The 25,626-nt window shown below is 40.0% G+C and overlaps 1 protein-coding gene across 1 annotated transcript in view; it reads right to left on the reverse strand.

Moving 5' to 3' along the window:
* Positions 1–3,189: 3,189 nt before the first annotated feature.
* Positions 3,190–25,626, reverse strand: part of tmod4 (tropomodulin 4 (muscle)) — a 67,028-nt gene continuing 44,591 nt past the window's right edge. The window contains exons 5-10 of the mRNA XM_034174367.1: positions 13,584–13,676; positions 11,851–11,981; positions 11,468–11,575; positions 7,344–7,487; positions 5,362–5,506; positions 3,190–3,502 (exon numbers count right to left, since the gene is read on the reverse strand). Coding sequence (XP_034030258.1) covers positions 3,480–3,502; positions 5,362–5,506; positions 7,344–7,487; positions 11,468–11,575; positions 11,851–11,981; positions 13,584–13,676 — 644 coding nt within the window. The 3' untranslated portion in view covers positions 3,190–3,479. The remainder of the gene's footprint in view (positions 3,503–5,361; positions 5,507–7,343; positions 7,488–11,467; positions 11,576–11,850; positions 11,982–13,583; positions 13,677–25,626) is intronic.

Raw genomic sequence — 25,626 nt, forward strand, 5'->3', positions numbered from 1 at the left:
ATATACCATCATAATAATGCACCGTTACCAGGCTTTTGGTGGTCTAAGGCCATGGTTGCCAACCTGGGTCTACCCTCAGGTGAGTGCCAAAGATCAAAGGGGGTGTGCAAAGTTTTTCTGCTCTGAGGTTGTCAAACTTAGGCATGCACACGCCCAAAGTTACAATGCATTTAGTGGACAATCAAATTGAATTACAAATGATCTTTTGTGGTTGTCATTATTTATATATATGAACTAAACTCAAAGGGGCTGGGATATAGCTATAATTAAAGTTAAGTTTTTGGGAAAAAATAAAAGGCTGGGGAGGGGTGCACAAGCTCAGCATTTCTGAGATACAGGGATCTGCAAATGGTAGGGAACCAAGGGCCTAAGGCACAAACAATTTTGTGTAATGCTGTATGAACATGCCTGACCACACCTCATTTTTAGAAAAAAAAATGTGCAAACATGAGCACAGGTGTAAAATAACAACAAAAAAACAGTTTTGGGTGTGTGCGTGTATATTAGGGCTGTTCATGTTATATAGTGAAAAAATAAAAGTTGTGAGAGACTTGGGGCCACATGTTTTTTGTTCCACTTGGGATTTTATAGGTGCAGACCAAATTTGAACTCAATCAGATAAGATTTAGAGGTCCCCCAGAGTGACACATTTTCCTCTCCCTCTGCTTGCAAGGCAACGTCACCCTAACGGGAGAAGACTATTATTTTCTTTTACAGGTACATGTGATGGCCTCTAATTGCAAAAAGTGGTGGTTGATTGGTCACCCAGAGGAGAACATTACTGGAATTACTGGATTACTACATTGCTTGTTTGGGGAAAATTGTTGCTTTGTGGGGGACCACTAAACAATGTCCAATTACAGTAAAATTTGCCACAGATCTTTTATTTTATTAGTAGAACAAGAACAACGTGTGGCCCAAAAGATGTAACATTTGACATTTTGAACAGGTCTAGTGTATACTGTATATATCTCACTCATCTTCAACCACTTATCCGGGATCAGGGCGCGGCGGGCAACCACTCCAGCAGGGGACCCCAAACTTCCCTTTCCGTGGCCACATTAATCACCTCTGTCTGGGGATACAGAGGCGTTCCCAGGCCAGTGTGGAGATATAATCTCTCCGCCTAGTCCTGGGTGAGTATATGAGTGTCCATATGATTATCTTGTAGGCTTGTTACAGTGAGGAAAATAAGTATTTGATCCACTGTCAATTTTGTAGGTTTTCCCACCTACAAAGAATGGAGAGGTCTGTAATTGTTAATCATAGGTACACTTCAACTGTGAGAGACAGAATAAAAAAAAAAAAAATCAGAAAATCACATTGCATGATTTCTAATTAATTAATTTGCATTTTATTGCATGAAATAAGTATTTGATCTAATAGAAAAACAGACCTTAATATTTGGTACAGAAACCTTTGTTTGCAGTTCCAGAGGTCAGACGTTTCCTGTAGTTCTTGACCAAGGTTGCACACACTGCAGCAGGGATTGTGGTCCACTCCTCCATACAGATCTTCTCCAGATCTTTCAAGTTTGGAGTTTCAGCTCCCTCCAAAGAGTTTCTATTGAGATCAGGTCTGGAGAGACTGGCCAGGCCACTCCAGGACCTTGAAATGCTTCTTATGGAGCTACTCCTTAGTTGCCCTGGCTGTGTGTTTGGGGTCATTGTCATGCTGGAAGACCCAGACATGACCCATCTTCAATGCTCTTACTGAGGGAAGGAGGTTGTTTGCCAAAATCTCACAATACATGACCCCATCCATCCTCCCTTCAATACGATGCAGTCATCCTGCCCCCTTTGCAGAAAAGCACCCCCAAAAATGATGTTTCCACCCCCATGCTTCACGGTTGGGACGGTGTTCTTGGGGTTGTTCTCATCCTCCAAACACAGTGAGTGGAGTTGATACCAAAAAGCAGACCACATGACCTTCTCCCATGCCTCCTCTGGATCATCCAGATGGCCACTGGTGAATTTCAAACAGGCCTGGACATGTGCTGGCTTGAGCAGGGGGAACCTTGCTGTCCTGCAGGATTTTAAACCATGACGACATTGTGTGTTGCTAATGCAGTCTTAAAAATCATACAGTGTGAATTTCTGATTATTTATTTATTTATTTTTTTTTTTATTCTGTCTCTCACAGTTGAAATGTACCAACGATAAAAATTTGACCTCTACATTCTTTGTAGGTGGGAAAACTTGCAAAATCGACAGTGGATCAAATACTTATTTGCCTCACTGTATATAGATTGTTCACTATAATTTAACTAAAATGTTTCAGGTTTATTGATAACCTTATGATGACTTTTAATATTTGTGTTTGGTACCTTGGAAGCCAAACAGTCCTCGAAACAGACAAATACAACTTAAAAATGCAGCTGTGCAATCAAAAAATTGGTTGGCATTTTCGCACAGACCTGTAGTCATTTTTAAGAACTATTTTACTTGTGACGAAACAGTTTTTGTCAAAGCTGCCATTAAGTCATACATGTAAACACTTGCAAGAAAAGATAGCCTGCAGAAACTTGTGCAATGCTGTCAAAGAGGTTAGCAGCTGTTTCTGTTCGTAAATCTGTGTGCACGTGGCTGTGGCCCTCTTCACCCAACCCTTAAAGTTGGTGCTTATATTTGGAACAATGTTACTTAAGCCCAGTGGGCGAGGATGGATTTCTCAGGAGGGTGGGGGGTAAAAATAGCTCAGGTGTTTTGAGTAAATTAAGAGGATCAGCTGTGTCTTAAAGGAGTTAAAATGCTCCTACTCTTTACAAGAAGACTTAATTCTTGAAATGATGCAGTATATATGTGAAATTGAGGGATTATTATTATAAAATATGCATTATTGACTGAGGACACTCCATCATGGTCTGCACCTTTTTGGTTTTAAAATACTAATGAGCATCTTACTTTAGAATGAAAGTGTATGTCCAGTGTACCTGCATGTCATGTTTTTATGTTTAAAATGATTTGGCATAATGAAAAGCAACTCTCAAATGTTTGTTCAATTCAGTTTATCCTGTCCACATTAAAATGCAATAATATGCTGTAAACTGGTTATTCCAACCAAGATTTGCTGACAGTAATGTGCATCAATGTGTATTAAAATACTCACTAAAACAATAAAATTCTGAAACATTTCCAAAAAAATATTTGAATATATATTTATTTAAATTATTTACAGAATTTTTTTTTCCTCCAAAAGTAGCACCACATTGTAATGTCTTGGTGAAATCCAGCAACTTTTTATTTGGGATGCTGTTTGTGTTGCACAAAATAAAAGCACAAAAAAAGGACATTTGATTGTGATACATCACATCATGATGAATTCAGTAGGCTGCATACAACCAGCTGTAGTCGATGAAACTAAATGGTTAAATACAGACGGAAGGGATTTACCACCACACATGGTGGCACAGTTGGCATGAGGCTATTGATGGGTTCACTGGGTCAAACGGAGTGGTGGGGTGCTGTTTCCTCCTCCTTTCATCTTAATCTCTGCTGGCGAACTGCAGAAAGAAAAGAGAGTAGAACATTAAAGGGATGTTCTCAAACATTTTAGATGTTTTAGGGTTAAATTTTTCACTGAGGAAAAAAATTATTTTAATCAGTCAGGTATTTGTTACAACGCAAGCACTGCCACAGACTAAAAAACTATTCAATGTAATTTGCCGTATTTCATTTTTCGTGCAAATCTCACAAAATCTCAGACAGGTGGCTGTACAATGAGATGTCAACATTGAGAACTGCTGCAAGACATTCAGATAATGCTGCAATTTAACCACTGCACACGGACAATGGCATCAACATCAGGAGGCAAAACTTGGTATGTTGTGCCTAAAAGTCTTGTGAGTATATCATCTAGGTTTTTAGACATTATTGTGCTTGTATTATGTAAACATGCAAGAATCTTCACCATCATTTACAATGAGAATTGCCTTGAGCCAGGACTTAATCTTGTTCTTGTCATTGTGGTTGAAAGTGAAGTATGCTCTCTTAACGCCCTGCTTATTGTCCTTTACAACATTGTTTGTGCTGTTTGTTCAGAGTAATATATACTGAACAAAAATATAAATGCAACACTTGTTTTTGCTCCCATTTTTCATGAGCTGATCTCAAGAATTAAAACATTTTCCGTATATACAAAAGACCAATTTGTGTTGGTGAGCACTTCTCCTTTGCCGAGATAATCCATCCCACCTCACAGGTGTGGCATATCAAGATGCTGATTATACAGCAGAATTATTGCACAGGTGTGCCTTAAGCTGGCCACAAGTGAGAGGATGCCTCTCACTTTCCAGGATTTTGCTAAACTGTGGTTAGCAACTCCACTGCTGTCTCCTAAACATTTCTATGCCTCTACTGATACTATGTCATCTGGTCCAACTGCCTTTCCAACTCTATCCTCTTCATAACTGTCCTCACTTAATCCTTACTAATTCCTTGCACTTCTTGATTTACTCTCTCCATATCATCTAGCCTTCTCTCTTATTTCCTTCATTCATCAGCTCCTCAAAATATTCCCTCCATCTTCTCAACACACTCTCTTGTCAGCACATTTCCATCTGTGCTCTTTATTATCCTAACTTGCTGTACACTCTTTCTAGCTCAGTCCCCCTGTCTGTCCATTTGGGACAAGTCCTTTTCTCCTTCCTTAGTGTTCAAGCTCATGACTAGCTCATTGTATGCACTTTCCGTCGTGATTTCCACTTCTTTTTCCACCTTACACCACATCTCGTACTTCTGTCTACTTTCATCATGTCTCTGAATATCCCAGTTCTTTTTCTCCAACCTCTTTCTCCTTATACTTTCCTGAACATCTTCGTTCCACCACCAATTTCTTTTAGCTTATCTCTTACAAAGAATGTTGTCCACCTGTGTGTGTGCTTTCCTCCACTCTTGTACATCACCCTGTGCTCTTCCTTCTTCTTAAGATAAATATTCATCACAGCTATTTCCATACTTTTTGCAAAATCTACCAACATCTTCTCTTCCACATTCCTGTCCTGGATACCATATCTACCCATTACTTCCAAAAAGAACAGATGAGGCACAGAACACTGAAATGCAAAATGGTGATTCATTTACTGTGGTCATTATTTCCAACATCAGTGAACTTCAGAGTCTTAATGAAGTGTTCAATTTAAGAAAATTTCAACTATAAAGGTTAACAAATAATGCTGCACATCATATGTGATATTGCTATGGTTACCAAGTTTGGGTTATGCTGGACAGGTCCTGCTATACAATTTGAAGATGCCAATCAGAAATCTGAATTTTTCATTGCCACAGTTTTACCACAAATGACTCCTGCCTTTTTATGACTGTATGCATATGTAAGTAATTGTGCAGTCGTAGATGTACTCACTCATGTCGTTGTTTCTGGTCATGGCCATGGCAGCTCTGGTGCGGGGACCCTGCTGGGTGAAGTGATAGCCGAACTTCAGGATGCTGGAGTTGTTCTCCAACATGGAGGCAATCTCCATCTCGACAGAGTCTCCCAGCTTTTGCCTCTGTGGCAGAGAGAGGAGCAACTTGATTTACTTTTATTATAGCATTTTTTATTACCAAACTATGTTTCTGTCTCAGATCTGCAGACTGGGTAACTACAATGTTATGGGCTGCTTTTGTGACTTATTGTGCAACTCAGTTTACGTACACAATGCCAAATTAAAATTCACTTCAAGGTGCTACAGAGAAGTGAAGTGCAATCTTTACCCACCACCTAAGCATGCACACTTTTGACAGTGATGCAGAAACACTCCCTCAGTGTGTCTTGAATATCGGGAAAAACTTCAAGCAGGCCAGACCCATTGAGATGATTGTCTGCTATAACTGTACTAACAAGGCAAAACAAAAAAGTCACTAATTTTGGGAGAAAATTTAGAAATGGTCTGGATACATCATATAATTCAATCATTTTCTATACCCAGTTACTCCAGTGGAGTCTCATGGGGAAGCTGGGGCCTATCTCAGCAGCTGTTGGGTGAAACAGGCTAAACTCTGGACAGGACGCCAGTCCAGCCCAGGGACATAAACAGATAAACACATTCCTGCATGGCTCTGTATTAGGAAGCCAGAGGACTCACAAACATGGGAAGAAGCAGTTGGGAAGCAAACTTGCAACCTTGTCCATGTGAGGCAACAGTGCTCTCCACTAAGCCACTGTGCCTCCATCTGACATCAGCCGTATAATTAATAAAAAAAAAAAAAAAAAAAACCCTTTGTAAATAAAACAAAACAGTTGCACTTTAAATTGAATATTAATTTTTCTTCTTTTTCCTTTGTTTTTTAAGATGGTGTGTTTGTTGTTTTGTAAAACATTCTGCCCGCAGTGAGATGAACAGGGCTGCTACTCAACTATTTTCATTTATTTTAATTTTTATAATGTCACAGCTCTGACTACTGAAACAAAACTTTTAATAAAATATTTAAAGTAATAATTAGAGGGCTGAAAAATTGAGTTCACACTCACTTAATTACATTGCAGTTTGTGAATGGTAAACAATTTATCATTTTACCATGAGTGTACATATGTATGTGCATGATAGAAATAATTTAATGATAAGAAATGTAAGCTGAGTGACATTGTTTGCTGCTGTTTTACATGAAAATGCACTGTGCCTTTTTTCTTATCTTTATTATGTATATTATGCTGGCGATTGTCTGAAAAACATGTATACGCCTGGCCTGAAAAATGAGCATATTTCCAAAACGCATTTCTTTCTTTATACATTCCGCTTCATGCATGGGAAAATGCGTGCACATCGTTTACCAATGAGACCCCAACCTTGCACATTTTATATTTAAAACAAGAGCAACCAGAGATTTCTGATGTCAGCCAATCCGGATCTGGATCACCTCCAAAATTCAGTGGGGTCTTCCATGCCCTGATATCAATCTGTGGTGCAAATTTGGTGAGAATCTGTGAATTAGTTTTGACGTAATTCTTCAAAGCTTTTATAAAGTGAAATCTTGATCCAAAATCTGGATCCAGATCACCTCAGTGGAGTCTTCCATGCCCTAATATTTATCTGTGTTGAAAACTTTGTGCAGTAGTTTTGATGTAATCCTGCTAACAGACAGACAAATAAATAAACGCTAATGATTTTATTACATCTTGGTGGAGGTTTAAAAAACCACAAGTTGCACTTATGAAAGCAGAAAAAAGCTACAGATTCTCAAATTTGACAAGGTATAACAGTAATACCCCTGTGACACATAACAGGAATCACGCTTTTTTTTGTTGTTGTTGTTGATAGATAACTTCAGACAGTTGAATTGATAATCAAAAATTTTTTGGCTATTATATTTCTGAACAGCTCTACATCACATTTTGTTCTTTCCCACCTGGTTATCAATCTTTAGCTCCACCAGTGTGGCGTTGTTGGCCATAGCTTTGACGATTGCCATCATGCCGTCTGCAGTGATGAAGTTGGACTCGATGTTAAGACTCTGCAAGCTGGTGTTCTCCTGCAGCATCTCAGCACAGGCCTGACAAGCACACAAATAATACTCTTATCTTTTCTTTCAATCCCCTGACTGTATTCAAATTTGAAGCATTATTCAGAGCAATCTGAATTATAGATGGCACACACATACTTGTGCTCAAAAGTTTACATACCCTGGCAGAATTTTTGCTTTTTTGGCCATTTTTAAGAGACTATGAATGACAACACAAAAAAAAACTTTTTTTTCACTAAGGGTTAGTGGTTGGGTGAAGCCATTTATTGTCAAACAACTGTGTTTCCTCTTTTTAAATCAAAATGACAAGAGAAACTACCCAAATGACCCTGATCCAAAGTTTACATACCCCTGTTCTTAATACTGTGTATTGCCCCCTTTAACATTAATGACAGCTCCGAGTCTTTTGTGGTTATTGTGGACGAGGCTCTCTGATGGTAAAGCTGCCACTGAATATGTTTCGGACTTTATTTACATCAATTACAAAGAAATACAAACAATATGGCACTCTATGGTGTGCAAAATGTCTCCAATCACAGCCACATAAGCCTATAACTTCTTCTGGGTTGTCTGGGTGTCTTGGTGGCTTTCCTCACTCTTCTACTTCTTGCACAGTCACTCGGTTTTTGAGAACTGTCTACTCCATGCATATTTACCATAAAGTGCCATACTGTTTGTATTTCTTTGTAATTAATGTAAATAAAGTCCAAGACATATTTAGTGGCAGCTTTACCATCAGAGAGCCTCATCCAAAACTACCACAAAAGACTCCAAGCTGTCACTGATGTTAAAGGGGGCAATACACAGTATTAAGAACAGGGGTATGTAAACTTTGGATCAGGTTCATTTAGGTAGTTCTCTTGTCATTTTGATTTAAAAAGAGGAAACAGTTGTTTGACATTAAATGGCTTCACCCAACCACTAACCATAAGTGGGAAAAAAAGTTTTTGTGTTATCATTCATATTCTCTTAAAAATGGCCAAAAAAGCAAAAATTCTGCAAGGGTATGTAAACTTTTGAGCACAACTGTATATTTTTGTCAATATTACCTGATGAAAAACTCTTATGATTAACTAACATTTGTTGTGTTTGTTTGTTTACTGAATTGATTGCAGGATTGCTCAAAATCTGATGAATCTGCTTTAAGACATACAATAAAATCCTATAACTTTGGGGGTAAAAATACCAAACAAGCAAAATCAAGAAGGCACACTCACGCTGAGCATCTCCTGTCATTAATTCAATTGTTTTAAGTGTTTTTTGTGATTAGTTTGGTAGATAAATGAGAAATTCACTGAAACATGGCCTTTGTCTTCTCTTACTGTATTTGGAAATAAACACAATTAGTTGGGTTACTGACCTCACCACACTACCACACCAAAGACAATATTGGCATTCCTGCTTCGATAATAAATAAAAATTGGCAGCTTTATTACGTATTTATAATCTCAGCACAAACTAGGACACTACAACACTTATGTTGCACTGTGTGCTGTTTCACACTGGGTGGGCCCCAGATATTTCTTTTGTTTGTTTTTTTTGGGGGGGGGGGGGGGGGGGGTATGTACGAGGTCTATTAGAAAAGTATCCGACATTATTTTTTTCAAAAACCATATGGATTTGAATCACGTGATTACATCAGACATGCTTGAACCCTCGTGGGCATGCGAGAGTTTTTTCACGCCTGTCGGTTACGTCATTCGCCTGTGGGCAGTCTTTGAGTGAGGAGTCGCCCACCCTCTCGTCAATTTTTTTTTTTTCTTTTTTCATTGTTTAGGAATGGCTCAGAGACTGCTGCTTTGTTTGATAAAAAATTTTTCAAAACTGTAAGGCACAACTGAGTGGACACCATTCGATAAATTCAGCTGGTTTTCGGTAAAAATTTTAACGGCTGATGAGAGATTTTGGTCTGGTAGTGTCGCTTTAAGGACGGCCCACGGCGCCTGATGGCGATCTGCGCTTCGAGGCGGCAGCGTCTCGCCGTTTCAAGTTGAAAACTTCCACATTTCAGGCTCTGTTGATCCAGGAAGTCGTCAGAGAACTTGCAGAAGAAGTCGGCATGAGGAGTTTATTCGGACATTCCATTGTTAACGGACATTTTGTAATGAAAGAACGTGCGGGCAGAGTCGCATGTCGGGCCGGACCCGACCGCGGGGGGTCGCGACAGGAAAAACACCTCCGTTGAAACCTTAACGGGCAAATTGGAACATGCCCAGCTGTTAAACAATTTCTCAGTTACTCACTTGTTGAAAGCCATCAAAAGCCGCCTGAATTTTACAAATGGTTTTCAACACGGAGGTGTTTTTCCTGTCGCGGCGCACACAGATTTGCCGAGTCGTCATGGAAACGACTTGGCGAATTTGTGCGCACGTCTTTCATTAAAAAATGTCCTTAAACAGTGGAATGTCCGCATAAAGTCCTCATGCCAGCCTCTTCTGAATCTTCTCTGTTCTCTCATGACGTCCTGGGTGAATTAAGCCTTAAATTAGGATGTTTTCAGGTCAAAACAGGCCGACGACAGCGCCTGGAAGCGCTGCACGATATCCCTCTCCATGGGAAGTCCTTACACCAACAGAAACACCCCATAATCTCTCATCAGCCGTTAAACTTTTCACCGAAAACCAGCTTAATTTCTCGAATAGTGTCCACTCGGATATTCCTCACAGGTCCAGAAAAAATTTTGATAAAGCAACGCGCGCCGTCTCGAGCAGCGTGTGAAACAAAGGAATTCAGCCTAGAGGGCGGGACCACATCTCACCCAAGGCCTGCCCACAGGGAAATGACATCACCGGCACGCGTGAAAAAACTCACGCATGCGCACGAGGGTTCAAGCATGATTGGTGGAATCGCATGTCATTCAAATCCATATAGTTAAAAAAAAAAAAATAAAAGGGTCGGTTTATTATCTAATAGACCTCATATATGAAAAAGAGCCAGCTGAGATTGACATTGTAAATAGCTACAACTGCCTGTGGATAATAAATTCCAATAATCAGTGCTCTCTTCAGTAAATTGGCTGGTACTTAAAGGCTGTTAATGAAACCTGATCGTGCTCAAATTTGAACTCATCTGAAATACACTCATTAAGAATGCCATGCTCAAATTTACACACACACACTTGCAGCCATTGGGGGATTAAAAACAAAACAAAAAATCAAGGGATCATGTGTAGCTGGTCAAAAAAAAAAAAAAAAACTTTTCACCATTGGCAGGCAGAACCTTTTACTATTGAACATACAAGGTTAACAGTGTTTAGAGTGGACTGGACTACAGTTTTTAAGCAAATCTGCAAAAAAATAATGGAATAGTCAAATTTTATTTAATATTAACACACACACAGAAGGCCACATTAGATTTATGGGTTGTGTCTACTAATTGCTATTAATTCCCAGTACCTTAACAAAATATACGTGAATGTAGCAGTAAGTCGCTTCGGCTGGTCCTTTGTTTTTTTAATTGGGTTCACCACAGCAAATCTGAGGTGGATTTACATGTTGATTTGACATGAGTTACACCAGATGCCCATCCTGACGCAACTCCACATTACATGGAGGAATGTGGCAGGGGTGGGGTTTGAACCTTGAACCTTCTGCACCAAAACTAAGCGCACGAACCACTTGGCCACCACCCCTTAACAAAATCTGTACATATAAGGGATAAAAAATTATGCCTAAAATGTTTAAAAGATGCCTATGAGCAGGTTTGTTGTAATTATGATTTGGTGCCTAATTTTAAAATATGTGCAAGACTATTGCACTAACAGAGGTGGTGCCCAAGTGCTTAGTGCACTTGGTTTCAGTGTAGAAGGTTCCCAGTTCAAACCCCACCTCTGCCACATTTCTCCATGTCATGTGGAGTTGTGTCATGAAGGCCATCTGGTGTAAAACATGTCAATTCAACATGCAGATCCACATCGGATCTGCTGTGGTGAAAATTTATGTGCAAGTTTACTGCAACAGAAGGCCAGATTTTGGATGCAGTTGTTGTAGTTAAGCAGACATTGTACTCACATAGGCTACAGGGTCATTGCTACGGGTCGCAACGATGCTCAGAGACTCCACGTGAGAGTTTCCTTTCATCGCCTCAAAGATCTCTTTCAGTGTTGGGATGGGAATGTCCTACAGCACAGACAGGGCCACAATTCAAAGCCGTAAAACACTTTTAAGAGAAAGCCAGTAAGGAGTTGACCTTTGAGAAGCTTTTTCTTCCCAAACGAGCAGGAGTCTCACAAGTAAAAAAGAAAAAAGAATGAATTACAATGAATTACTGTCTAAATTGCCCGTGATGGGGACTTGTGGCTTTGTGATCAGGATTTCACTTTCACACAAAAGCTAATATGTTATCCTTTCCAGCAATCACAGTGTGTCTTACTATGGTGTCCCGGTCAGCTGACCTTGATGTTGTTGAGGTTGACTTCAGTCAGGCTGCTGTCGTTGTTGAGGATTCTCTCCAAGGTTTCCTCTACGTTGGTGGTATTGGGCGGCTCTTCTGGGAAGATTTTGAATGGTTCTTCTTTAACCACACCTGAACAAACATGTTACAGTCACCACATGCTCTGATCAGTCTCTGTCCTGATCCTAAACACCATCAGTACTGTAACTTTTCCATTTTATACAGTGGATTAGCAAAATGTGACCAGGGAAGAGTATTTATAACTCATAATTTCCTCATGCTTAAATGAAGACTGCAATTAAACTGAAGAATTTTTTTGCATTTGATTTATGATTATTAATATTAGCTATATTATTTATCCTGCCATCTTTCCTGACAAATCTGTCATGTGCTCCAAAATTAAGGGTTGTGAAAATATTAATGTTCTTGTTTTGAAAAGAAAATCACATCAGATTATTAATGAGGTTGTTACTTACAGACTTCTTATTGGACTAAGAAGTGGTGCTGACTTTTCTTCAGCATAAGTTATTGTTGAAAGACAAAAAGTTACACTTTGAAGGTCTTCTTTTGCTAATAATAAAGTGTTGATTAACATAAGAAATACAGATTCTCCTCACGTCATACGGACACTCACGTATGCTCCTACAGGTCATTTTGAAGGACAGTAACATCTGAATGTGTCTGTACGGTGGCCTGTTGAGCCATTTGCTTCTTTTTTTCTGTTTTGGAAATTGTTCCTTGATGGGCAGTCATGTGTTTTGCAGGGCCAAAAGTCTGAAGATTTTCATTTTAACCAAACATTTGTTGAGTGATTTCATCCATGGGTTCCTGCCCCCGTTTGATCCGGTTGAATAAGAACTTGTGGAGTGTCTGTTGTTCATGTCGAGTTTATCATCCCAGGTTTAAGTCTATGTTTCTACTGATTTTTTTTTGGCCCAATCTCCATCTCGCTTTAAAAATTGAGGAAATCGAGCCAGATTTTTAAAATCAGTAGCTAAAATTTGTTTTGCCTCACATTTTATATCTGCATACATAAGAGTGTAACTGATTATTGCCAAATACAACCAAGTACAAATGTGATGTACAATGTCAAAGTATATATCTTAAAATCTCACCCATTTTGTCTGAATCTGTCCCAAAAATTGATAGAATCTATTTCTTCTTGAATGTGTAAACTGGTGCGTTAACCTTAAAGGGACACGGCAATGTTAGGTAAACTGTTTTAGCTCTGTTATATTTATTTAAGTAATATTTTTTTTTTTTTTAAATCACATTTTAATCTTCCCAGTTTAGGAATTTATTTCCACTCAACCTTAATCTGTAAAAGGTTTAATCCAGTTTGGACCCATTCTTGTCACAGTGTGGAGAAAAGTCACTTAATTGGCTTTTGACTCGTCCTACTAACAAACAAACAAACAGATATGGATTTCTTTAAACTAGGGTTTAGAAATTTGTGAAATATGCAGAAAAATATGCCTAGCAAAATTAATCCAAATTATTCAAAAGCTGATTCTTTCCAGGGTTCAAGATTAAGTATTTCATTTAAATTTTTTCAAAGTTTTCTTTTACACTGCAGCAAATTGTCAGGCTACTTGGCACGTGTTTTTCCTTGACATACGTCTCTTTTAGTCAAACTAATGTTTAATTAAAACTTTAATGAAACCTTGTCCTGCTTTTAAAAATGTATTTAAGTGATAACATGCGGTAAATGGTTTTTCAAGGTGTGGGACGTACTGTTGAGGCCCTCTTTGTTTGCGATCGTGCCCAAGGCACCTAGTGCGTCGTAGTACTGCTTGTTGCTCATCAGTTTGTACATTCCAAGGATGGCTGCAAGCACACAAGAACAGTCACAAACTAGATCAGAAGTGCTCAGAGAGTACAACAATGCCACAGCCGCTTTTCAAAGTATCAGGCATGTAAAGAAAATGTCTTAGAGGCCTTAAAACCATCAGGTTCACCAACAACAAATAAAAAGTTTGCTAAAACAATAATACCAAGGGGCTGGAAGACTTTGACCTGACCCTGTTTGATGACTGATCCTAATTAAAATAGAATTACTTCTTCTCTTCCACAGGCTTAATTTTTACCAAACTGAATTTTTCTTTCGTAAGATATATTGCTAGCATTCATAAATATGGTCCAGAAAGTATTCACAGCGCTTCAATTTTTCCACATTTTTTTATATTACAGCCTTATTCCAAAATGGAAGAAATTTTTTTTTTCCTTTACAATTCTACACACAACACCTAATAATGACAATGTGATTTTTTTTTTTTTTTCCAAATTTATTAAAAATTAAAAACTCTAAGTAATCACATGTACATAAGTATTCACAGCGTTTGCCATGAAGCTCAAAATTGAGCTCAGGTGCATCCTGTTTCCACTGATCATCCTTGAGATGTTTCTACAGCTTAAATAGAGTCCACCTGGGGTAAATTCAGTTGAATGGACATGATTTGAAAAGACACACACGCCTGTCTACAGATAAGGTCCCGCTGTGCATGTCAGAGCACAAACCAAGCATGAACTCAGTTATCTGTAGACCTCTGAGACAGGATTGTCTGGAGGCACAAATCTGCTTCTTTAAAGGTCCCAGTGAGCACAGTGGCCTCCATCATCTGTAAGTGGAAGAAGATGGGGATTCACCAGGACTCTTCCTAGAGCTGGCTGCCCATCTAAACTGAGTGATCGGGTGAGAAGGGCCTTAGTCAGGGAGCTGACCAAGAACCTGATGGTCACTCTGTCAGACCTCCTGTGTTCCTCTGTGGAGCAAGGAGAACCTTCCAGAAGGACAACGATCTCTACAGCAATCCACCAATCAGGCCTGTATGGTAGAGTGGCCAGATGGAAGTCAATCCTTAGTAAAAGGCACATGGGAGCCCACCTGGAGTTTGCCAAATGGCACCTGAAGGACTCTCAGACCATGAGAAACAAAATTATATGGTCTGATGAGACATGAAACAAAGATTGAAATCTTTGATGTGAATGCCAGGTATCATGTTTGGAGGAAACCAGGCACCATTCCTACAGTGAAGCATGGTGGTGGCAACATCATGCTATGGGGATATTTTTCAGCAGCAGGAACTGGGAGACTAGTCAGGATTAAGGGAAAGATTAATGCAGCAATGTACAGAGACTTCCTGGATGAAAACCTGCTCCAGAACGCTCGTGACCTCAGACTGGTGCAGTGGTTCATCTTTCTGCAGGACAATGACCCTAAGCACACAGCCAAGATATCAAAGGAGTGGCTTCAGGACAACTCTGTGAATGTCCTTGAGTGGCCCAGCCAGAGCCCAGACCTGAATCTGACTGAACATCTCTGGAGAGATCTGAAAATGGCTGTGCACCAACGCTCCCCATCCAACCTGATGGAGCTTGAGTTGTGCTGCAAAGAGGAATGGGCAAAACTGCCCAAAGATAGGTGTGCCAAGCTTGTGGCAACATACGAGGTCTGTCAATAAAGTAACGGTCCTTTTTATTTTTTTCAAAAACTATATGGATTTCATTCATATGTTTTTACGTCAGACATGGTTGAACCCATGTGCGCATGCGTGAGTTTTTCCACGCCTGTCTGTGACGTCATCCGCCTGTGAGCACGCCTTGGGAGTGGTCCCGCCCCCTCGTCGGATTTTCATTGTCTGGAAATGGCGGAATGAAAAGGACTTTTTTTCCATCAGAATTCGAAAAATTTATCTGGCTTTCGGTGAAAATTTTACGGGCTTCACAGAGAATAAGGTCTGTTAGTACAGCTTTAAGGACCCCTTTAAGTATGCTTGGCGCGCCACGCTCCGAGCTACGACGACGCGGCACAAGCCACCGGACCATTTCTAAGCTGATGGCTCTGTGGATACGAGACCGTCGTGTGCTTTTTCTCTGGTTATCACAAGAGCTGGACATCAGCCATTTTCCGGCAGATTTCACTTTTAACAAGAGATTTTGTCATGGAAAGCCGCGCGGAGGCTTCGCGCGTCACGACCGATTCGCTTTGGAAGTGAGACAAAGGAACACCTCCGTTTCGGCGTGTCAGAGGACAGGTTTAGACATGTCTATCTCGGCTTTCAATGCTTACCAGTCCAGTAAGTATCAGTGAAATTGTGGAGAGCTGGACATGTCTCTAACAGCTTCTGAAAAAATTCTGATGGAAAAAAAGTCCTTTTCATTCCGCCATTTCCAGACAATGAAAATCCGACGAGGGGGCGGGACCACTCCTTCCCAAGGTGTGCTCACAGGCGAATGACGTCACCGACAGGCGTGGAAAAACTCACGCATGCGCACGAGGGTTCAAGCATGTCTGACGTAAAAACATATGAATGAAATCCATATAGTTTTTGAAAAAAATAAAAAGGACCGTTACTTTATTGACAGACTGGAGGCTGTAATTGCTGCCAAAGGTGCATCAACAAAGTATTGAGCAAAGGGTGTGAATTCTTTTATGCCCATGTGATTTCTTTGCAAAAAAAAAAAAAAATCATGTCATTATGGGATGTTGTGAGTGGAATTTTGAGGGGAAAAAAAAAATGAATTTCCTCCTTTTTGTAATAAGGCTGTAATGTAACAAAACGTGGAAAAAGTGAAGTGTTGTGAATACTTTGCATATGCACCGCAGTTGAAGTTTGGCCATGATTGCTGACCGATCATAACCAAATTCATATCTCTTCTTCCCATACATAGGCCCAATGTATCTGACCATTTCTGATCAAAACCAGATGTGTTGTTTTTAAGATATCTTGCAAACATACACACATGCAATCGTAGCTACGGTACAAAGAGACCAAGGTGATCACATAAGCGTACGCTGCCAGTGGCGCTAATAAAAGTTTGCTGGGAAATTAATTTCAAAATATCTGTGTGATACTTTAATAAGTTGATATTTTGTAGATTGCTCACACACCATTTTTATTTTTACAGACTAGACTGTTGCTGACTGTTTGTAAAGTGATATGATGAAGATAAATTTAAGCTTATTGCTTCACTTGGAAATAAAATGATTCTGAATTAGACACAGTTCTGAGTCTGAAAGAGACTCGTCAGTGTTCCAACATGGCATTTGTTTGAACTGTGCGTGCATATGTGATCGGCCAGATAAAAAAATTGTGAAAGCTGGTAGCAGTGATAACATAACAGTATGTTGTATCCCTTTGAGCTTCAGTGTGACGGCTGTAGGTTTTGCCAGGGGCGTTCCTGTTCACAAGTGTTACACTCACTCACTCATCTTCTACCACTTACTCCAATTAAGGGCCACTGGGGACCTGGAGCTTGTCCCAGCAGTCAGGGCGTGAGGCGGGGTACACCCTGGACAGTCTGCTACAGGGCCACATATAGACAAACACATTCACACCCACACGCACACCTACGGACAACACGTTTCCAAGCCACCTAACCTGCATGTCTTTGGATGTGGAAAGAAGCCAGAGTACCCAGAGAGAAACCACACAAACACAGGGAGAACATGCAAACTTTACAGAGAAAGGCCACAGGTGGGAATGGATCCCATGACCTTATTGTGACGCAATAGTGCTGGTCCCATTTTATCAATCTGTGGTCCACTGGTCTCATGTGCATAATGTATTTGGGATGTTAGGGTAAAGGTTAACACTAACCCAATTCCACTTTGCTATTTGCAGAGCATGTAATCTGAGCACAAAACAGGGTGCAGAGGGCAGAGGGAATGGATTTAGTCATCAGTCATCAGCAGACATAATTTCAACTCTTGAGTCACTCAAGTGAGAGGTTTTCTGGCAAGTTAACAGATATGTGCACAAAATATCAAAATGCATGAGCAGACAGTGGCCACCAAAACTCCCTGAGGTGAAGCAATGAGGCAGTAAGGTGAAGTTTTATATTTTTATATCAGCATTGCCTTTTATTTTATTGAATGGTTGCTGTCAGTTTAGTTTTGTTGTGTGTACACAAAAAGTGTAGGCACATTGTGAGTCCACCTGCACAAAGCATATTTGAATATTGTGGCTTAAATAGCAAAAACAAACATAAAATAACAACAAAAATACAAAATGCACTTGACTTTAGACCAGGTTGCTGATGGTCTATGGTGAAATTCTTCTCTGCTGCCTCACAATAGCCATGCACTATTTATCGTAGATGCCAAAATATTGATTTATGGTTTTGTTTTCTCCAGAATTGACTATTGTAATGTTTTCTGCTTTGTCACATAAGAGTATGATCAACTTTCAACTCAACTTTTTTCTTGTATAGCGCCAAATCACAACAAACAGTTGCCCCAAGGCGCTCCACATTGCAAGGCAAGGCCATACAATAATTATGAAACACAGTCTACGTCTAAAGCAACATAACCAAGGGATGGTCCAGGGTCACCCGATCCAGCCCTAACTATAAGCCTTAGCGAAAAGGAAAGTTTTAAGCCTAATCTTAAAAGTAGAGAGGGTATCTGTCTCCCTGATCTGAATTGGGAGCTGGTTCCACAGGAGAGGAGCCTGAAAGCTGAAGGCTCTGCCTCCCATTCTACTCTTACAAACCCTAGGAACTACAAGTAAGCCCGCAGTCTGAGAGCGAAGCGCTCTAATGGGGTAATATGGTACTACGAGGTCCCTAAGATAAGATGGGACCTGATTATTCAAAACCTTATAAGTAAGAAGAAGAATTTTAAATTCTATTCTAGCATTAACAGGAAGCCAATGAAGGGAGGCCAACACGGGTGAGACATGCTCTCTCCTGCTAGTCCCCGTCAGTACTCTAGCTGCAGCATTCTGAACCAACTGAAGGCTTTTTAGGGAACTTTTAGGACAACCTGATAATAATGAATTACAATAGTCCAGCCTAGAGGAAACAAATGCATGAATTAGTTTTTCAGCATCACTCTGAGACAAGACCTTTCTGATTTTAGAGATATTGCGTAAATGCAAAAAGGCAGTCCTACATATTTGTTTAATATGCGCTTTGAATGACATATCCTGATCAAAAATAACTCCAAGATTTCTCACAGTATTACTAGAGATCAGGGAAATGCCATCCAGAGTAACGATCTGGTTAGACACCATGCTTCTAAGATTTGTGGGGCCAAGTACAATAACCTCAGTTTTATCTGAGTTTAAAAGCAGGAAATTAGAGGTCATCCATGTCCTCATGTCTGTAAGACAATCCTGCAGTTTAGCTAATTGGTGCGTATCCTCTGGCTTCATGGATAGATAAAGCTGGGTATCATCTGCGTAACAATGAAAATTTAAGCAATACCGTCTAATAATACTGCCCAAGGGAAGCATGTATAAAGTGAATAAAATTGGTCCTAGCACAGAACCCTGTGGAACTCCATAATTAACTTTAGTCTGTGAAGAAGATTCCCCATTTACATGAACAAACTGTAATCTATTAGACAAATATGATTCAAACCACCGCAGCGCAATGCCTTTAATACCTATGACATGCTCTAATCTCTGTAATAAAATTTTATGGTCAACAGTATCAAAAGCAGCACTGAGGTCCAACAGAACAAGCACAGAGATAAGTCCACTGTCCGAAGCCATAAGAAGATCATTTGTAACCTTCACTAATGCTGTTTCTGTACTATGATGAATTCTAAAACCTGACTGAAACTCTTCAAATAGACCATTCCTCTGCAGGTGATCAGTTAGCTGTTTTACAACTACCCTCTCAAGAATCTTTGAGAGAAAAGGAAGGTTGGAGATTGGCCTATAATTAGCTAAGATAGCTGGGTCAAGTGATGGCTTTTTAAGTAATGGTTTAATTACTGCCACCTTAAAGGCCTGTGGTACATAACCAACTAACAAAGATAGATTGATCATATTTAAGATTGAAGCATTAAATAATGGTAGGACTTCCTTGAGCAGCCTGGCAGGAATGGGGTCTAATAAGCATGTTGATGGTTTGGATGAAGTAACTAATGAAAATAACTCAGACAGAACAATCGGAGAGAAAGAGTCTAACCAAATACCGGCATCACTGAAAGCAGCCAAAGATAACGATACATCTTTGGGATGGTTATGAGTAATTTTTTCTCTAATAGTCAAAATTTTGTTAGCAAAGAAAGTCATGAAGTCATTACTAGTTAAAGTTAATGGAATACTCAGCTCAATAGAGCTCTGACTCTTTGTCAGCCTGGCTACAGTGCTGAAAAGAAACCTGGGGTTGTTCTTATTTTCTTCAATTAGAGATGAGTAGAAAGATGTCCTAGCTTCACGAAGGGCTTTCTTATAGAGCAACAAACTCTTTTTCCAGGCTAAGTGAAGATCTTCTAAATTAGTGAGACGCCATTTCCTCTCCAACTTACGGGTTATCTGCTTTAAGCTACGAGTTTGTGAGTTATACCACGGAGTCAGACACTTCTGATTTAAAGCTCTCTTTTTCAGAGGAGCTACAGCATCCAAAGTTGTCTTCAATGAGGATGTAAAACTATTGACAAGATACTCTAACTCCCTTACAGAGTTGATGATGATTGAAATGTCATACATTGAGCACACTGGCTTCCTGTGAAGGTGAGAGCAGATTATAAAATTGGTGCTGACCTATTAAATTTGTAATAGTTGTACACCCTATTATTATATGGCTGCAATGCTATGCATCCTCTGATTGGCTGATTTCTGGTCTGACATTATTCAAATAATGAATGTTTATGATTTCAATGGTACGAATATTTCATGAGGTGAAAGCTGGAACATACCATTACTCCGCTGTAAGCTGTCTGGAGGCATGAAGTCGTGCTCGGGTGAAAAACTGAAAAGCTGACGTCATTTTTTGCTGGACTGAGGAACTACACAGAGTTTTGTTTTTGTGTGTGTGTGTGTGTGTGTGTGTGTGTAAGTACAAAGTCAGTGCACAGACAGCATCACCAGACTACACTCTGCTTGGACTCCTATTTAAAGTTTGTGTTGGACTTTAGTAGCAGTGGAACACCAAAATGTAAGTCCCTTTTCTGTTGTTTAGAAATTAATAAAATATCAAATGACAAGGATCTATTTTAGCCATTAGATAAAAGAAATAATGAATGTCTTTTCATTCTTTCAATGGTATGAATATTTCATGAGGTAAAAGATGGAACCACTGAACTCATAAACATTCATTATTTGTATATTATTTTCCCAACAGTTCCTGTATTCGCATTGTCAGTTGTGTCTGTAGCATGACCCAAGCAGAGGGTCGCCCCTTTGAGTCTGGTCTGCTTGAGGTTTCTTCCTCAAATCATCAGAGGGAGTTTTTCCTTACCACTGTTGCCTGTGTGTTTGCTCTGGGGGTTGGTAAGGTTAGACCTTCGTTGTGTGAATCGTTTTGAGGCAGCTTTGTGTGGTATATAAATTAAATAAATTAAATTGAAATTGAATTGAATTCACATTACGTTTTGAATGGATGTGTTTGAAAAAAGCACAAGACCACACTGAAGCGTATGATTACATAAATGTAAATCATCACTCATTGCCATATTGCCATCATTTTCAAGATTTTTTGTAATTTATGCATTGACTAACTGACTTCCCACTTTGAAAGACATGCATATTAAGTGAATTGGAAACTTTTAATTGACCACAGGCATGAATACTTTAGCCCGTCTGTATGTGGCCCTGTGTGGTGTACTCCACCTCTCGCCTAATGACCCCTGGGATAGGCTCCAGTTCCCGTGTGACTTTTCATTGGAATAAGAAAATAAATGAATGTTCTACCTCAAATTCAGCCAAAAGTTTCCTGTTGTTACTGATGATAACCAGCAGGAGGCAGAACTGCTTCTGCCTCTTCTGTTCTTGTTGGTCCAAACTCTATGATTTGACAAATGCTGTGATGGGACCCCCGCCCGCCCATCGACCAGCCGCATGACCCGATGTAGTGAACTGTACGACGGGCCTTGTGAGGAGAGGGCGGCCAGCAAGACAGCTGCCGGCTTGGGGGGGAGGGGTAGGGGGTTTACCCGGTATAAACACCTTCACATCATCCGGTTTGGCCCTGAGAGGAACCTGTGAGAGCTTTACAGCACAGACTAGACTGGCAGGAACTAAACAATCAAAAATAGCATGGTGTTAATATGGTGAATTAGATGTGAGAATTAAGACTCCATGATAACTCACTTTCTGACCCATGATGTGGGCCAGCCAGGCTTTGTGAACTCATCCCCTTTTAGTCTGTTTGCCAAAAAGCCCAAACAAAGGACTGACAGAGGCTAACCAAGGCTTAATCCTCATCTGGACTCTCTCCAGCGTTAAAATGGTGGCCTTCCTCTGACAAGCTAGTGTAGCTGGACAAACAGGCTCCTCCGAGCTCCCTCTCTGGATGCCTGTCTTGTTGGTCTGTGTGGGGTGCGGTCATGTTTTCATCAACAGAGTCTCATTTCCTAAGGAATAAAGTTCTTGAGGATTAAGGTGAGCTACAGACTTAAACATCAATGAGCTTTACAAATGTTTGATGCATCCTCATTGTCTTTTACTCGATGTGAACAGATGGTGCAGTTCTCCTGAGATACTGCACTGTTAAACCGAACACTCCATTTTAATACAGTAATTAAGTTAATATAACTCAAACTTTGAAAAAAGTTATAGTCACTCATTTCCATTAATTAAACTAACTCAAAAATGAATTGTGTCATAACAACTCAGTTTGTTTAAGTGCATTTAAAGTTTTGGGGCAATTAAGTGTTGATGTATTTCCAGTGCATTCCATTCACTCATTTTAATTGAGTTTATGTAACAGAGGCCAGCAGGTGTCGCTGTGCCGATGTAGTTAGTAAACCTAACTCCCAACAGCTCAAAAGAATTCTCTGGACACAAGGCCAGAGTCCTGGGTTTTAGCCTTCTGGTTACAGAGTCCAATTTCCATGCCGGAGATTGTGAGTTCGTGTCCTGAGGGGAGCGAATGGGCGGAATCATAACAACACAATGCAGAGTGCAGCCGCTACATTTATACCATTATGAAAAACTGCAAGTTCTATTCATGGACTACCATTTAGTATTTTTCATTCTGTTGTAGTCCTTTTAGATTTTTTTTATTTTTTAGAAAGCAGATTATTGTCAACAAGTAACCCAAAGAATGCATCAAAAAATTTAATCCAAAATATAATGCAAATTTTTTTAGTCAGAAATTTGTCACTTTTTATTGAAAAACATAAACTAGATTTACTTAAGTTGAATTAACTACAAATTGTTAAGTTACTCAAACTTTAACAATAACATTTTTGAAACTTAATTTATTTAAGTTGGCAAACTCAAATGGTTTAAGGCAATCAGTTTCCTCAGATGGTTTGAGTTCAACTAACTCATTGAGTTGTACAGTGTGTATTTTTCACTGACTGTTGGTGACAAGCAATTGCACTCTTTGGCAACACATTAACATTTACACCAGTGTTCATTGTGGTGTCAGTAACCTACGAAACACCTCAGGAGCTGCTTTGGCTGACTGGAGCACAGTACGTCCTCAATGTGTTTGGGGGCATTTACACCTGTACTCTCATGTGGTCAAGCACTATGTGATTGTAATCCAATTCCATCAAATGCATTTTAATCAAGCAGCAACATTCTGTGAAGCCAATGCAGAAGTGACAACCTGCAGTTCCTGAAGGACAACTGGAAGCCGACTCCAAAAGTGAGTCAATCCCCATAGAACACCATGTTAAAATGTCCAACTTTACAGTACAAATAAACATGATTACAGTGTGGTCAAAGAATAACAACAACAAAATATTTTTGGTCTGTATAGGTAGTTTCTCCATTTATGACAAGTTTATGGAATTAAATAATTTTATAAAATCCATTCTATGAAGCCATTTTAAGGCAGAAATTTGTGTATAATTAGGGGGATAGTCAACATGAGTGGCAGCTAACATCCAGCTAACAAGTGTTTCTGGACAATTTAATTCAAATATGGGATAATATGACTGACTGTGTGGTTATGTGGACTAACGAACCATCTACGAAATTGATGCTCCAATATTTTCGGTGATAATTTTGTATATTTGTGTACTAGATTGGTAAAGATCTGTTTGCCTGCCTGGGTGGTGGCCATCCAGGACTTGGCGCAGTTCCACAGTGTGGTGGATCCAGCGATGTGCTACACCAGCATGTGCTCCCAGACTTGACAAAAAACATGAGAGCTATTTGGCAGATATTGATAGCAAAGTAACATTAACTACATTCACTCACTCATCTTCAACTGCTTACTCCAATTAAGGATCATGGGGCGGGGGGGGGGGGGCTGGAGCCTATCACAGCTGTCCTAAGGTATGAGGTGGGATACACCTTTGACAGGACACCAGTCTGTCACGGGGCCACATATAGACAAGCACACACATTCACACCTACGGACAGCTAAAGATGATTTAAAGTTTCCAATCCACCTTTGGAAGCTGGAGCACCCGAAGGGAACCCCTACAAACACGGGGACAACATGCAAACTCCACACAGAAAGGCCACAGGTGGGAATCGATCCCATAACCTCCTTGCTGTGAGGCAACAGTGCTAACCACTAACCCACCTTGACTACACTAAAGTAAGTCCCTTCGGCTGTTCCCTTGTTTGCACTCGGGGTCACCACAGCAAATCCAAGGTGGATCTGCATGTTGAACTGGCACAGGTTTTATGCCGGATGCCCTTCCTGACGCAACTCCACATTACATGGAGAAATGTGGCAGGGGTGGGATTTGAACCCGGAGCCTTCTGAACTGAAACCAAGTGCATTAACCACTTGGTCACCACCCCTGCATCCACCTCGACTACACTGACACCTAAATAAGTGAATGTCTCAGTGCTTTTACCACATACAGGTACGCTTCTGATAGCCGAGTCCAGGAAGTCATTGAAAGTCCGGATATTAGTGTTGATTTAGAACATGCTTGATTTGGGACAATCCGAAAACCAGACACTCTGACTCCTCACTCAGCTCTCAGTTGCTCCAATCAGAGCATCCATTGATTCTGCAAATGTATATGTACTGCATTTATGCAAAACACGTGTTCACAAACATATCTGTTTTTCTTGCATTTGCTTTGAATCAACCCATTAAAGGTCTTCCACACAAAAAGACTACAAACTAATAAAACACTTGAACTTGAATTTCATTGTCAATTCAACATTTTAAACTTCAATAAACAAGTGCACACATGAAAAACTATCGGTGAATACATAAGCTTGCCACTCATCTGTCTTAAACAGATAGGGTGACTTTGCCCCCCCCACTGTCCCACTGCCCACTCCACCCTTCTTCTGGAGGCCTGGGGCCAGGATTATTTATTTTCGTGTTGCTGAGCATGGCAAATTGGACCCCATTGCATGTCTGGCCATGACTCTTAGCTTGGGACTGAGCCATTTCACCGCTGAGAGAAACAATATAAATCTACAGTAGGGTGCGGGTAATGGAGGTATGTGGGTCAGCGACACTGTGATGAAACATTGAGGTCACACTATGCTGTGTATTTCATAATGGGTTGATATCCTCTTGATAGCTGTGGTATGAATTTAACCAACTGACATCAAAAAATCTGGCTAAGGTGGCCATTGTGCCACTGGAGGTCTAATGGTTCTCACACATGAACAAGAAAACCAACAAGATAGATGTATAATACTGTATGTAACTACAAGCCAGAAATTGTTGACTCTGCAGCATTTTGTGAGTACTTATAAATGTGATATCATACTTTTACTGTTGGGTTTTGTCCACCTTTTTGTCTGTTTCATGTCTGCCTCTACTACAAGCTGCTGAAGCTGCATCTGTCAGGCTTCCTGTTTGCGTGTGAATAGCTAGTCATTTACCGACATTTTTCAACATTTTCAAAACTGTACAATAACCCTACACCTGTTTCAACTTCATTGCC

This window comes from Thalassophryne amazonica, chromosome 7 (assembly GCF_902500255.1).
Source record: "Thalassophryne amazonica chromosome 7, fThaAma1.1, whole genome shotgun sequence".
Taxonomy (NCBI): Eukaryota; Metazoa; Chordata; class Actinopteri; order Batrachoidiformes; family Batrachoididae; genus Thalassophryne; species Thalassophryne amazonica.